This window comes from Saccopteryx bilineata, chromosome 2 (assembly GCF_036850765.1).
Source record: "Saccopteryx bilineata isolate mSacBil1 chromosome 2, mSacBil1_pri_phased_curated, whole genome shotgun sequence".
NCBI classification, from domain to species: domain Eukaryota; kingdom Metazoa; phylum Chordata; class Mammalia; order Chiroptera; family Emballonuridae; genus Saccopteryx; species Saccopteryx bilineata.
In genome coordinates, this window is record NC_089491.1 from 260,423,190 (window position 1) to 260,437,970 (window position 14,781).

The 14,781-nt window shown below is 47.1% G+C and overlaps 1 protein-coding gene across 3 annotated transcripts in view; it reads right to left on the bottom strand.

Annotated features, from left to right (window-relative positions):
- Positions 1-495: 495 nt before the first annotated feature.
- The window catches only part of SEZ6L (seizure related 6 homolog like), a 172,845-nt gene continuing 158,559 nt past the window's right edge, over positions 496-14,781 (bottom strand). The window contains exons 13-17 of one of the 3 annotated variants that reach the window (XM_066260271.1): positions 13,179-13,373; positions 11,390-11,422; positions 8,964-9,072; positions 6,592-6,694; positions 496-3,815 (exon numbers count right to left, since the gene is read on the bottom strand). In XM_066260271.1, coding sequence (XP_066116368.1) covers positions 3,786-3,815; positions 6,592-6,694; positions 8,964-9,072; positions 11,390-11,422; positions 13,179-13,373 — 470 coding nt within the window. In that variant the 3' untranslated portion in view covers positions 496-3,785. Of the gene's footprint in view, positions 3,816-6,591; positions 6,695-8,963; positions 9,079-11,389; positions 11,423-13,178; positions 13,374-14,781 lie in introns of all 3 variants that reach the window. The other 2 variants (XM_066260270.1, XM_066260269.1) reach the window with 2 other exon arrangements.

Below are 14,781 nucleotides of genomic sequence, written 5' to 3' on the forward strand. Positions count from 1 at the left end.
AAGGGAGGAAGGAAGGAAGGCAAGGAGGAAGGAAGGACGGAAGGAAGGAAGGAAAGAAGGAAGGGAAGAGAAGAAGGAGGAGGAGGAAGGAGGAAGGAGGAAGGAAGCAGAAAGATTATTTTGTTTCTCTCTGCCATGTGAGGACACCATCTACAAGCCAGGAGGAGAACTTTAGTTAGGAACTGAATGGGCCGGCACCCTGACCTTAACTTTTCAGCTTCTAGAACTGTGAGAAGTAAACATCTGTTGTTTCCCGCCCCCCACCCTCCCCCCGGTCTATGGTATGTCGTCATGGTGGCCTGAGCTGACTAGGCCAGGAAGGATGATGGCAGTGCTCTTGTCCCAAACTTTCCCCAAACCATCCCCAAGTTGGCAGCCCTGTCCTGGCATTTAAAGTTTTGGTAGGTGTTCCCCCAACCCAGTCCTCTGACCCGGAAGCATCCCCCTTGGTGCCAGCCCGGAGTGTTTGTAACGAAAACCTCCACTGATTTGACTCTTTTTTTTTTTTTCATTTGTTTTATTAGCATCAATATATACAAAGTGGAAAATGACTTGATTTCATTATTCTAGCTTAGAAAGTTGGTTTTGCTCTTTATTCTGTTTGGGGATCAAATGAAAATGAAAACATCCCAGGAGAAAGCCTACCTTTGGGGAGGGGGTGCTGCTGAACAATTCAAATGACCCACCACGACCACTTAAGGGCATAGAAGGGTCATAATCTTTGGACTCGCCCCAAAGAAAGGTCAATTTTGCCCAAGGCTCATGCCCAGTCTAAATCTACCCATGTATCCGCCAAGTCCCTTCCGCTTCCACAACCGTCCTGATGACATGGCCACTTTGCTCCCTGCAGGCCTGTTTGGCATTTCTAAAGCAATCAGCCTGAGCTTCTGTAGGCTCTCCAAGGCGCTGACTTGAAAACATCATATTCAAAGCATGTCTATGGAACGAAGTAAGGATGGCCATCAAAGGGCGACCAGAATACTTATGTTGGCTAAATAATTCTACATCCCCCATCCCTCCCCCACCAACATAGCAAAAGGATGAGCTCCAAGCCGAAGAGAGTGGAGCGTGCGCATTTGTAGGGCACAGGGTGCTAGCTGACAGACGCAGCTTGGATGAATGAGCACGTAACACATGCCATCACATGCGTTCTCTGAAGCTCGGAATCTCTGTAAACGTGTGTCCCCACTGTTTTAAAAACAAAGAGCGGCTTGTTGGAAGGTTCCACCCGGTCTCGAGTTTCTCTAGGTTCTGTCCTGTTCAAAAATATTTCATCCCAATGGGTTTGAACATTGATCTTTACAAAAACAGACATGGATGAACTGAAATGAGGTGCCTGGTACCTTTCTGGCACTCCTCTGATTATTTCTTTACCTTTACACGTTACAAATAAACACCCAGAAAGAAAAAGAGACACCCACCTGTCTTTTCCATCACACTGTACATGGTCAAGCTTGCACAACCCACCTTTCGGCAAAAACAAACTTTTAAAATACGGTTACAGGCGCTGTGCTACTAAGACAGAACTAAGACATCTGTATCCTAGGGGGAAAAAATCAACACCTTATTTCTCTCCCTCCAATAACCAAGAAGGATCTCTGGGCCACGTGGCCTGACCCATTTTCAGGGACGAGGTTAGAATCAAGATTTTACACGTGGTCAGTCTTGATGAAAAGGCAAAGGGTTAGTTTCTCCACAGGACTGCAGCGTGTTCTAAAATTAAGAATCATTGATAGCGTTCTTCTTTCCAGATGCCCCAGGGTTAGGGTAAGAACAATCATCCCATAGACGATAAAAGCCAAGATTGGAATTCTGCCTTTTAAAATAAAGGTTATGTTATTTGTGTTGTTGGTCTTTCTCCGAACATGACCTTGCTCGCTAATGGTCCAGAACGTTTCTTCTTTGGTCCTTTCAGAGAGTGGAGTGGGCTCTGGGCGGCTGGAAAACAGCCTTTCCTCATCTCTTGCTGTGCGACACTCTGGGGTTTTTCCATCCAAAGCGTGCACACCTTAAGGAGCGTAGCTTTTCTGGCAGAAGGGAAATATTCCAGCCTCGGACCTCCAACACAGAGTGAGGTCCAAGCTCCTTGTTGGGAGGAGGGTATGTGCATGTGTATACCTACTCTATGCTGTTCCGGACATTTCCAAAACAAGCTACTGAAATATGGACGCCCAGCCCTTCTGCCGAGGGTGTGGCGGCCAGAAATGTCTTCTTTTTTGAAAACCAGACAATTCAAAACAATTCTAGAGAGCATGGGTGGGAGTCAAGAAGAACTCAGAAAGGACTGGACCTGTGTGCCTCTGACCCATCACTGCCACTAGGGTGGGGACCGGCAGTCCGGGGAGGTGACTCTGTCTTGCACGTACTTACCCTTCCTTCCGCACCTCCTCACCCTCCGCCTTTTCTGTATACCTGTATTTAGACCAGGATCGTCCTCCATAGTGACACACTCACCAGTCCCACTGGGCTGGGAAGAAATGATCCCAATAAAATACAAGGACGTTCACGGGATTAATAAGGTGCTCTGAGTTCCTTCCTGCCCTGGAATTCCCCCTGCTGTCCTCATTCGTGTTTGAATCACGCGATGCAGGGCCCTCCACGGTCATGTCAGCATTCACCCCACTGTCCAACATCTGGACAGAGCTTCAGAGACTAGAACAGCAGGGTCTTCTCACAGGATCCTCCTTTCCCCTGGAATACTAGATTGCAAATATCTCAAGATACAGCTTTCAGAGAAACAGGGCACGTGAGTCTCCTCTATTTTGAGGGCTCAGGCATTCCAGCGCCCCAGGAGGAAAGCAGAGCCCACCCCCTGATTTCAGGACACGGTACCTTCCCCTCCATTACAACCGCGGAGGAAGCTGCCCCTGCCTCCCAAGGCTGCGGATCTGTGACCCCCGCTTGAGGGCGCCCTTGCTGCAGGTACTTGCAGCAGGAACGACCCGCCCCTTCGTCGCGGAAGGAGCCGCGGAGGAAAACGCTTTATTAACGCGATTCCCTCCACCAGTGTCCCCCCCCCCCTCGCCTGAGGCGTCATCAGAACTCCCAAAGCCACCACCCTTTCTGAATACTTTTCTTTGTCATAAATAAGCACTCTCCTAGAAAGAAAACGTGTTCTTATCTTGCCAGCGCCCAGGGAGGCTCGGGTGGTGAGAGAGAAAGAAAGTCTATGGGCCGCCTTTGCCGCCTTCGGAAGGACCCAGGTGGGGAGGGGGTGGGCAGGACCTCCCCGAAGCTGCGGAAATCGGAAACCGGGCGGGGAGCACGAGATCTGTTTGGGAGCAGACCTGTTTCAGTATCCGTGTGAAATTCTAATCCAAGCTAATCCAACAACAACAAAATACCCTTCCCAAAGTCATCTGGGGACTTAGATGTGCACTAACAACACCGCGGGCCTGGATCTCAGAGATGCGTGCAGTCGGCTGCGGCCAGACAAGGGCATCGCTGACGGGAGGACTCGACTGCTCCCGCCTCCCCCGCTCCGCTTCTGCGTCCCCGGCCTGTAGGCCTTCCGCCCGCCTTGAGCGTTGACCGAGGCTGTACCACGAATCTGACCGCAGCGGCAGTGCGTCCAACCACACCTGTTGCAATTTTAAATATAATAAATACAGTGAAGAAAACAGTAAGTCTTCAATAAAGAGTCTAAGGAAAAGACAGCCGACACTCTGGGGTTTTCTGTTTCGTTTCTTTTTTTCCCAATCAAATGCCATACGTTCTGGATGAGTTGCTCGAGGAGGTTGTCTTTGAGTTCATATCCGTAAGTTCCCTTCTGAGCATGGGTCTCTTTAGATGGACACCTCGTACTCTCTGGTTTCCTGTGAGAGAGAGAAGGGCAGATCTGTCAAAGCGCTGCGTGGTAGAGTGACACACGGATGGTTCCAGCGCTTCATCCCTCCCCAAGTCCACAACACTGGCCCTGTGGCTTGCAGGGCCCTCTGCTCTGACCCTGATGTGCTTTAGCCAATGGGTTATAAGGAAGTGGGACACAAGAGGGGCTTGGAAAGCACTTGTTTGTTTCTGCCTGGGCCCTGCCCTTCTGTCTCGACGGCTTTTAGTCCCAGCAGAGGGATGAAGGACATGGGGCACAGTGCTCGGTCCCCCAGCCAATGACTAGACAATCCTAGGTGTGTGAGTGAGCACAGCTGAAAGTAGCTGAAAACACTGCCCCATAGACGGATGAGCAAATTAGCGTGTTGTTTGGCGTGACTGAATTCTGGGATTGTTTGTTACACAGCATGATTATGGTGCTAGGTAACTGATATACTATACTAATACGTATTAACAAGGTCTGGTTTCATCAGCTTGTCCTTTAGGGATTTGGAAACAAACTACATGTAATGCAAAATAACACATGAGCTCTTACCAGTGTCATATCAAAAATGACTACAATATATGGGTAGCAACTAGTTTAATTTCTATAATATTTATGGGGCGTATGTAATATTTCCAGGTCCCTGGGGCTGAGGAGCAGGGAGATATACTGTATTTCCCCATGTATAAGACATACCCTTTTCCAAAAAACTTGGGGTCTAAAAACTGGGTGCGTCTTACACAGTGGTTGTGGCATTTCAAATGCCATCGATGGAACTGAGGACGAGGCAATATATGAAGACAGTGATTTGTCATCACACACAGTGAGGACAAGCTAATGGATGGGAGTTTTGACAGTGATGAGGAGTTGTATGAATTTTATGATGAATAAAACGAGTTTAATAACTTTATATAATACATTTATTTTCCAAATTTTGGGCCCCCAAATTAAGGTGCATCTTATACATGGGGCAATAGGGTAAGTAGTCACAGGATGTGCCCTGGAAGAGGCTGCTGTCATGTGCTTTCGTGGAAGTCCACGGTATCTGCTGTGTCAACAAAGATATGCAAGAAGGTCTGTGCTTCATGGGATATGGGAATGTAGGGGGCAGACTATAAGTTTGACCCCATGATCTCCACCTCCTTATTCACATCCTGTGTGATTCCCTCCCCTTACATGCGGGCAGGACCTGCGATTTGCTTCTAACCAAAAGAATACAGCCCGAAGATCCTAGGATGTCACCTCTGTGTTTTGTATTACATGAGGCTGTGACCTCCATCTGGCAAGGATACTCTCTCTCTTTCTCGTTGGCTTTGAAGAAAGAAGCTGCCTTGATGGGAGCAGCTTTATGGAGAAGGCCACGTGGGAAGGAAGCAAAGGCGGCTGCTAGATTGCAAGAAACTGAGGCCCTTGGTCCAACAACCTGCAAGAGACTAAAGGCTGTCGACAACCATGTGAGCTTGGAAGTGGGTCCTTCCCTGGTCAAGCCTCAGCTGAGACCACAGCCCCGACTGACACTTGGTGAGCAGAGACCCAGCTAAACTGTGTCTGGACTACTGAGCTACAGAATCCATATCCATGAGATCACAAATGGGTGATATTTTAGGCTCCTCAATTTGCAATAGAATTGCCACACATCAATCAATAACCAACACAGGAAGTCAGAGGAAGGTGAATGGGGTGGGGGGTAAGGGAACAAGGACAAGTAGGGACAAGGAACAAGGCAAGTTTATGTTCCCCAAATATTGGGAGATGATTGTAGATCATCACACAGTGAATTTGAAGGATTGTGGTTTTACAAAGTCATGTCCAATCTTCTGGTTTCTCCTATGTGCCTCTGGACCTTTGCATGGGCTCTCCCTTCTCCCTGGGATCTTCTATAACCACCATCTAAGTTCTACCCACCTTACATGTCTTAGTTTTATATCACTGTATCAACGATGCCTTCCCCCATCACACACCCTTATAGCACCCTAATTTCTTTCATGGTCCTTAAACATAATGACTTGTTGCAATCAAGATATTCATTTGATTGTTTGAGGGTGAAGGGAGGTAGGATACTACAATGATTAATGGTACCAGGTAGGGTTTGCACCCTGGCTCCAGGCTGTGCCTTCTGGGGCTGTGCACCCTCAGCCAAATCACTTTTCCCTTTTTCTGAACCTCGTTATCCTCAGGAGTCAAGCGAAGATAACTGCAGAATCTATCACACACAGTTGCAAGGATTCAAGGAGATCACGCATTTAAGGTGCTCAGCCCACGACACATTATCATTGTTGTTAGTGATATCTGTCACCTTTGCAAGACTAGAAGCTCATGAATAGCCAGGTCATGTCTATTTGGTTCATGACTGCATTTCTAGTACCCAACACAAGGCCTGCCACTCAAATGTGTAGGAATGCTTCCCACCACCATTCATTAAGGCGTGGAGCTCAATAAAATGTGTGGGAATGGTGCCTGTTGCTGCCAGGCTACCTGTGGGCTCGGACTCATCTCAGCCGTCTCTCCATGGACATCTATCTGGTGCAGTCCCTTCTTTCTGTGATCCTTCTGCCAACAGGGGACAGTGTGACAGGTCTGTCATCAGCTTGCAAAGAGAGCTGGGTTCTCTCAGCAGTTAGCTCCTTAAGAGTCAGGGTGGGGATGAGACTAGGCCACTGGCCACGCTTTTCTGCTACTGGCACCATGAGCAGAAGGAAAAGAAACCTTCTGTTTTGACATCGGCAAATTCAGAGCATCCAAGGAGGGGGGAACCCGGGAGAGAGGAGAGACCAACTCACCCCTGTCTCATAAATGGGGTTGTCAAACTCCGTCTCCACGGTGATCTGGCTGTAGGGGTGAGAGTACATCAGGGGCAGGCGGAGGTTGGAGTAATAGCGACATCTGGAGAAGAGACAACAAAGGAGAGAGAAGTTACTTCTCCCGGACCAGGAGAGACCTTACGATACTGACGGGCAGCGATTTTCAACCTTGTTCATCCACTGCATAGCACACAGAAACTAATTATTAAAATCCCATGGCATGCCAAAAAAAAAAAAAAAAAAAAAAAAAAGGTATATTTTGCTGATCTGACAAAGAGGGTATAATTTTGATCGATTTAGAAAAAAAAATACGATAGTAATCACCTGCAGTTTTTGCTCCAAAGTGACTTTTTAAAAAATCAGGTGCAGGCCCTGGCCGGTTGGCTCAGCGGTAGAGCGTCGGCCTAGCGTGCGGAGGACCCGGGTTCGATTCCCGGCCAGGGCACATAGGAGAAGCGCCCATTTGCTTCTCCACCCCTCCGCCGCACCTTCCTCTCTGTCTTTCTCTTCCCCTCCTGCAGCCAAGGCTCCATTGGAGCAAAGATGGCCCGGGCGCTGGGGATGGCTCTGTGGCCTCTGCCCCAGGCGCTAGAGTGGCTCTGGTCGCAACATGGCGACACCCAGGAGGGTCGCAACATGGCGACGCCCAGGATGGGCAGAGCATCGCCCCCTGGTGGGCAGAACGTCGCCCCCTGGTGGGCGTGCCGGGTGGATCCCGGTCGGGCGCATGCGGGAGTCTGTCTGACTGTCTCTCCCTGTTTCCAGCTTCAGAAAAATGCAAAAAAAAAAAAAAAAAAAAAAAAAAAAAAAAAATCAGGTGCCTACCCTTGGATATAAGGATTTCTGGTACCAAGAATTAACCAATCAGATGCATGCTTATTATGCAATGTGACCAATAAGATGCAACTCTATTACATGGCCTATATATTTATGGCATGCATACCAGATAACTATTGTGATGTTGGCTGTTGTCATTTTTTTATTTGATGATCTAAAGAAAAAGAGGTCAGTGCCCCTGACTAAAATAGTTGGGTATTGCACGTTTTAAAAATTCTTGTGGCACACTAGTTTAAAATTGCTGTTTATGGGCTAGATTTAGGGCCACTTTCTGAGCATGGGCACCTCCACGAATGACAAGGAGGACATGTGGAAATAGGTTCTGACAGGTGGGAATCCAAGTGTGGTGAAGGCTGAAATCATAATTGCTCTCAACTCTAACCCAGCCAGTGGTAACTAAAGGTTGGTATCTCCCTGAGGGGGTGGGGTTTCATTTGTTTTCACCTGAAAAGTGATTCAAGTCCCTCTTTCATGCAAAGAGCAACAACAATAATGAACATTTATTGAACATCTCCTAATATGGTGCTGCCTCTGAGTAGCCTGCCTGACCACCTATTAAAAGGTGGTTCTGCTGTTACCACATTCTTCCTTTCACTGTGTTTATCTCAGTGTATTGTAACCTGTGTGTTTCTCCTCTCCCCCTACTAGACTGTGAGCTCCATGAGGGCAGGGAACATTTATATCAGTCAAACACCTGCCTCAGGGCCTTTGCACATGCTGTTTCTTTGCCTGGAATCCTCTTATCCCAGATATTTGCATAGCTGACTTTTGCATTGCTTTCCAGTTTTTACTCAATGTCATTTCTCCATGGGGCCTCTTCTCCCTGTTCCATTAAAGGTGAAACCACTGCACTTATCCTAGCTCCCTTTTGCTCCCTTCCTGGCTTTCTTTTTCTCTCTTCTAAAGTACTACGTCCTTTTTATGTACCAGGGTCTATTTTCACCCATAGAACCTGAGCCCTATGAGGGCAAAGATTTCCTTCAGGGTTTGTCTTTTTTTTTTTTACTCTAGAGTTTAGAAAACTATTTGACACATAGTAGGTGCTCAATAATTGTGAATTTGAATGAATTAGTGACTATCCTAGCCATGGTTGAATACTTTCCTTTTTCACCAAACACCTGAGACAGTATCTGGTATACATTAGACTGGTTGTTGAGTAAGTGAATGAATGAATCCATCAATCAATCAAAGAATGAGTGTGTGAACAATGGAATGAATGGGTTGGTATGCCTGGTGATGTGAAATATACATCTCTCCCATCAAACCACAGTTCCTTGAGGTCAGGGAGGGTGATATCTGTCTTATTGGCTGCTGCAAGCTCAGCCCTCTGACCATGTAGGGTTGGTAGGTCTCCAATATAAATATTCATCCCTCGTTGAGTTGAATCACATCATTCCTTCTGTCATGCCACTGTCCCCAGGAGGAGACCCTGAGGTTCAGAGAGGTGAAATGCCCAGCCCTCAGTACACTAGTGGTTGAGTGGATGGCAGCCCCCCACCCTGGCAGCTCCCTACCTGGTGACGTAAATGTAGGCTCCTCCCACCAGTAAGGAGATGATGAGAACAGGGATAAAGATAGCCAATGCCATATTGCCACCTTCCAGCGATGTCTCGGCTGCCGCTTCTGCTACTAAACACAAAAGCCAGTGAGGCCCTCATGTTGCATGTCCTCAGCCCACATGGGTACCTGGCTCCCAGGTGAGCACCCACCCTCCCAGTCCTGCACCCACTCAAACAACTGATGACACAGAGACGTAGCCATTGGAGGACCATCTCCGAGGGGAAGAGAGACAGAGACTAGGGGAGTCAGTGCTGGTTTTTTGCAACCAAGACCATACCCATCCTTGGGTGGGATGGTCATAGGGGCTAGAGAAGTACACTTTTTTTTTAAGTGAGAGGAGGGGAGATAGTGAGACAGGCTTATCTAGTCGGGGAAAATGGAAATGAAAAAAAAGCTGGGGTAGCAATACTTATATCTGACAAAATAGACTTTAAAACAAAGGCTATAGTAAGGGATAAAGAAGGTCACTACATAATGGTAAAAGGAGCAATCTGACTAGGAGTGCCCCAACTAGGATCCACTCAGCAACCATGTCTGGGGCTGATGCTCAAATACTGTGCTATTTTTAGCATCTGAGGCTGATGTACTCAGACTAATTGAGCTAACCTTAGTGTCCAGGGCCATGCTCGAACAAACTGAGCCATTGGCTGCAGGAGAGGAAGAGAGAGAGAAGGAAGGGGGCGAGGGAGAGAGAAGCAGATGGTTGCTTCTCTATGTGCCCTGACCAGCAATCAAACTCGGGCTGATGCTCTATCCACTGAGCCACTGGCCAGAGCCAAGAAGTACACTTTTAACTCTGGTCATACCATGCCCATTATTTTTTGATGGGGAATACAGCTGAGATCTGGTTAAAGTCCAATTCAAGGGAAGACTTAAAGACATCCCAAATGTGCTTCCTCGAAAGGCAGATTTGCTTGACATTCCATGGAGTGGAGAGGAGGAAGCCTGTTGTAGCCAGAATGGCAGATCCCTCCCAGAGCTGCCTTATCGCCCCCCTCCAGGAGAGGGCGCTGGGCAGCTGGGCCAGCTCTCAGGACTGCACACCCTGGTGGTACCCCAACTGTGAAGACCCAATTTTGATTCTCAGAGGCCATGGCTGCACTTTCTCTTGGCTTCATCTGGAGCCTCCTGCTACCTTCCAATATCCTTGGAAGTCACAAGAACCCCGACAGCTGTTGTGGGGGCTGGGGGTGCTTTCCCAGCACAGCTTGAAGGAGACCCCCACACGTCTTTGAGACACTTGGCCTCTAGGTTCCCTCTGCCACCATCCATGGTCATGTCCACCAGAGCTCAGCTGCACGCCAATTTATAACTCATTAACTGCCACTCTACAGAGTCCGCGAACGCGACCTTAACACCCGCAATACATGCGTGAGCACAAGTCATTACAATGGTGCTGTAGTCTCTGAGCAACCCAAACCTCGAGACAATCTCATGGTTCACTGGTTGGCAAAAGGCAGAAAAGAGTTAGCTTGAAAGACACTAACACCATGAAATATCCTCTCTCTCCCCAGCGAAGTGACTAATAATGTGCTCTCTTGCTGCACTTACGCTTGAGTCCTGGCTCTGCCTGCTTGGATTAAAATGTCATCCATTACAAGGAAGACTGACTAATGCCCTGTAATTCCCACAGCCCCAGGTTCTCAGTGAACGACTTATTGCCAGAAAGTTAAATGACTCCAAAAATCTTTATTAAAGCTGCTTAATTGGTTACAACTTGAAACAAAACAAAACAATACATTTTATATTTTCCCGGCGCCATCGCCTGGGTGATGTTTTATGTATGAGAGGGGTCGGAAAGGGAGGGAACCACAAAAGGGAAACGAAACAAAAAGCATCCTAGATAGCTTTTGGCATCTCCTGCACATTCATCAGCCTTACTGGGATATTCCTAATAAAAGGAGAGCAGAGAACAGGAAGGTACAGGGACAGATATGTCAGGGAAGAGTAAGACCAAGGGAAGAACAGACCACAGAGAGTCTCCTGGAGCTGACGTTTCCCTCCCGAATCCAGGGCGCTGAGCATAGGAGGGCAGATATCACTGGCTTTGGCGTCACCAAAGATTGCTCTGTGGCTGAAGACTTCTACAACAGGGTGACGCCTTTGTCAGGCAGAAGGACACTCAGGTTTTCTTACCCTATGAACAGAACTGGCAACAGACCCTTTTCAGGTCCTAGTTAGGACCGTAAATTGTAAATTCAACCATTTTTTCTTTACCATCCTCCTCTGTTTTGAAATTATCTTTAGCAGGGTGAGGGAAGATTTCTTTTTGTTTGTTTATTTTATCTTTTGGTAAGGATCTGGCCCAGGTTAGTTTAGGACTTGCTCCTGTTCTATGCTATTAGCGTGATTCAATGTATTTTGTCACGATGGAACTCACCTTCTAAGGCGTGTTCAAAGCTGTCTTGATTCACTGAAAGAGAAACAGAAAGCATGGGTCAGTGTCAGGTGAATTCGTTGTGCGTGTTATGAGGCCAAAAGGATAGGGACAAAAGCCCATGCTGCGCTTTCCTGAAGTTGGGGGTTTGTTTTATTTCTCTTGGGCTACAGTAATTAGTGAAAGTGCCTGAACGCTTTCCCTCCCCAAGTTTCTGAGACAAGATAAGATAGATATAACAGAAACAAGGGCGACAATGCTCATAATGAAGAATGACTGAACACTCACTGTCCGGCAGGCCCCATGCCAAGAGCTGTATATATTGTTGCTCATTTAACCCTCACAACAATCTCATTAGGTAGATACTGTTATCATTCCCACTTGACAGATGAGCAGAGGATCAGAGACGTGAAGGGACTTCTCTGACATCACACAGCTTCCAAGGGATAGAGGCAGGATTTAAACCTGGACTGCTTGACTTTCTCTAGCTTCTGCTCTTAACAACGTGGGAATAGTCTTTTTAGGGTCTACAGGTAGACCAAAGGCTGATGAACGGTGAAGGTCAATACAAAATCCCAAATCCAGCCAGAGGTGAAACTGTTTCTCTGCTTTGAAACACATATTTATGTGAACTTTTCTAAGACTTATACTCTCTGAAAAACTATTTTCGATCATTCAACACCACAGACTAGAACGCTCTGGAATTCATTCATTTCCCTATATTCCCCGTAAAACTTTCCGGGGAGTTCAAAATGATGGGGGTTGGCATCTCTATGCTTTGCCACCAACGTCATCATGGTAGCTGAGCACAAAAATATACCCACACCCACAAGGATGGGTTTCAAGGCTGCAAAACCTCAGAGTGAAGGTTTAGATAAAATGATTGCATGATAAAGGGGTGGAAGGTGGTCCTACCAATGGACAAGCTATAGCCATGTCTTACCTAATACCAAGACTTCCCAATTAGTGCCTCGGTCAAAGCTGCTCTCTGATTTTCATCGTTACAATGTGATGAAAACAAAACCGTTAGAAAAAACTAGCTAACTAATTAACTAACTAAATGCTGTTAACCTAAAAGCTCCTCCCAATCTCAAATAAAGACGTTGGACCTCAACCAAAAAAAGCAGGGAGGTTCAAACCGAAGAGAGCTCCAGGGTTAGGGAGATGGTGTCCGTGGAAGCTGTGAGCACCAGAGAGGCCCTGTAGGTGCCATACCGGTCTAGGGGACCCAGGTCCACGAAGGTGTGGCCACTTTAAATCCTGGTCGATCTATGCCAGATATGGTAATAACTTTACAGCCAGGTCTGTTTAAATCAAACCAGACTTCAATCAGTTTTAATATTAAATTATTTCTCAGTTCACATGATACTGAAGAGCTTAGTTTCTGCTATATTGCTCAATGTGTCTAAGTGCTTACTTTCTTGGAGCCCTGGAATCCTTGGGAACCAAGTGGTTGTGAGGAGGGGGGTGCAGGAGGCAGGAAACATTTAAGCCACGTTGTTGAAACAGGAGTCAAAAACAGAAGGGCTCTCCTTTATGATCACAATCCAGGTTGGCTCTCATAGTAAGCAAAATAAAAATGCTAAGCAAGGCGACAGCATCATGTCAGAGTTTAATTGGTACTATTTTTTTTTCCCTTTCTCAGCAGCGCAGGAAAGTAACAGTGGTATCTTCGATTTAATAAAATGCAGCAGCTCAGCTTTGTGAAACAGATTCAGAACCCCCGCAAGCCAGTCCTGACCCTGACACCTCTGGGTCCCTCTGTCCCCGTGTTTTGAGTAGATTTCTTTACCTTTACAAACAGGCAGGGGCCCATTCCAGTGGGATGGCTGTCCCAGGATGCATCGAATGGTCACTTCGCCCATGAGCTCAAAGCCTTCGTAGCACATGAAGGTGAGGGACTCCCCTGGCAGGTAGAGCCGCTTGTACAGGATTTGGTACCCATTTTCTGGCAGTCCTGGGTTGTCACATGCCAGGGACTCTTCCGCTGAAATGCAAGCCAAAAGGAGTGCTGGTGAGATGGGATCCCTACCCAGAGCCGGCGGGGTCTGGCTTGGCCGGCCTCAGCAATGTTCTCCCCCACGTGGAGGTTCCCGTCCCTCACATTCACCTTCTCTCTCCTGCCTCTGGGCTCACACGTGGGCACGGTGGAATGTACTAGGCTGTGGGATAGGGATTAAAATCCTGGTTCTCCTACTTACTAGTTAGCTGTGTGACCTCCAGCAAGGGCCATAGACTCTCTGAGCCTCAGTTTCCTTATCAGTAAAATGGGAATAATAGTGTCTCCTAGAAGCTTGGAAGATTAAATAAGATAATGGTGTGTAAAATGCTCTTGCCATGTCCTAGATACTCTATAAATGATGGATGGTGGTGTTAAATTATAAAACAGCCCTTCTGTTTCTCACCTTACACCTTACCTGACCACCCATGCTGGGTAAGTCTTGTCTTTCAATACTCAGTCCTCATTTCTCCACCTCCAGGGAGCCTTCCCTGATGCCCTCGACCCCTAAGTCAGTCACTAGTCTTTCCAATTCTCCCTCCACCCTGGAACTGAATATACTGTATTGTATTTAATCATTTAATATAAGTTTCCTTCACTGGAAATGAGCCTGCTAAAGCTTCCTTGAAGCTCAGGGCCTGGTATACAGTAGGAGTATCATAAATAACCTCTATTAGCCAAATATTGACGTTTCTGAGCCTCAGTTTCCTCATCTTTACAGTGGGCTGTCTCACAGCATTAGGATGCAGATGAAATGAGTGCGGGCATGTGAGGTGAGCCGCAGAGTGAGCACCCAACAGACACGGGTTGTTTGGCCGTTACAATTTCTGTCATATTTGTATACCAAGTGTACCATTATTTACTAAATATTTTTAAAATTTCTTTTGATTTGATTTCCCACTTAAATAATCCTATCCAATTTAGCTTCACCTTAAAAATTGATTCTATCACCACAGATTTCAAATCACAGTTTTCATTTTCTTAAAATACAAAAGATCAGAAAGTTAATCTGGGCACTGTCTCAAGCCACTCTGGTGCCACCAGTGGTGTATATAATGCCCCCTTGGGACACACAGCCTATGCACGATAGTTTATGAGCCCCAGAGTCTAGAGTTCACTAATTTTTTTTTTTTTTAGTCCAGCAGATATTACTCTGCCCCTCTGTGCCAGGTTTGTACCAGGAGATAGGTATAGAGCAGTGAACTAGAAAAACATGGTTTTTATTTGCCCAGAACTCAAGTCCAGTGGGAGAGGGGGCAGGGACTGTCATGTGACCGCAGCCCAGCACAGTAAGGACTGTGATAGGGGAAGCATGGAGGACACACTTCACTGGCCCAGTCACAGCGGGAAGGTCAGGAAAGGTTCCCACAGGAAACTGGGAAATCCAGTGCTCTGC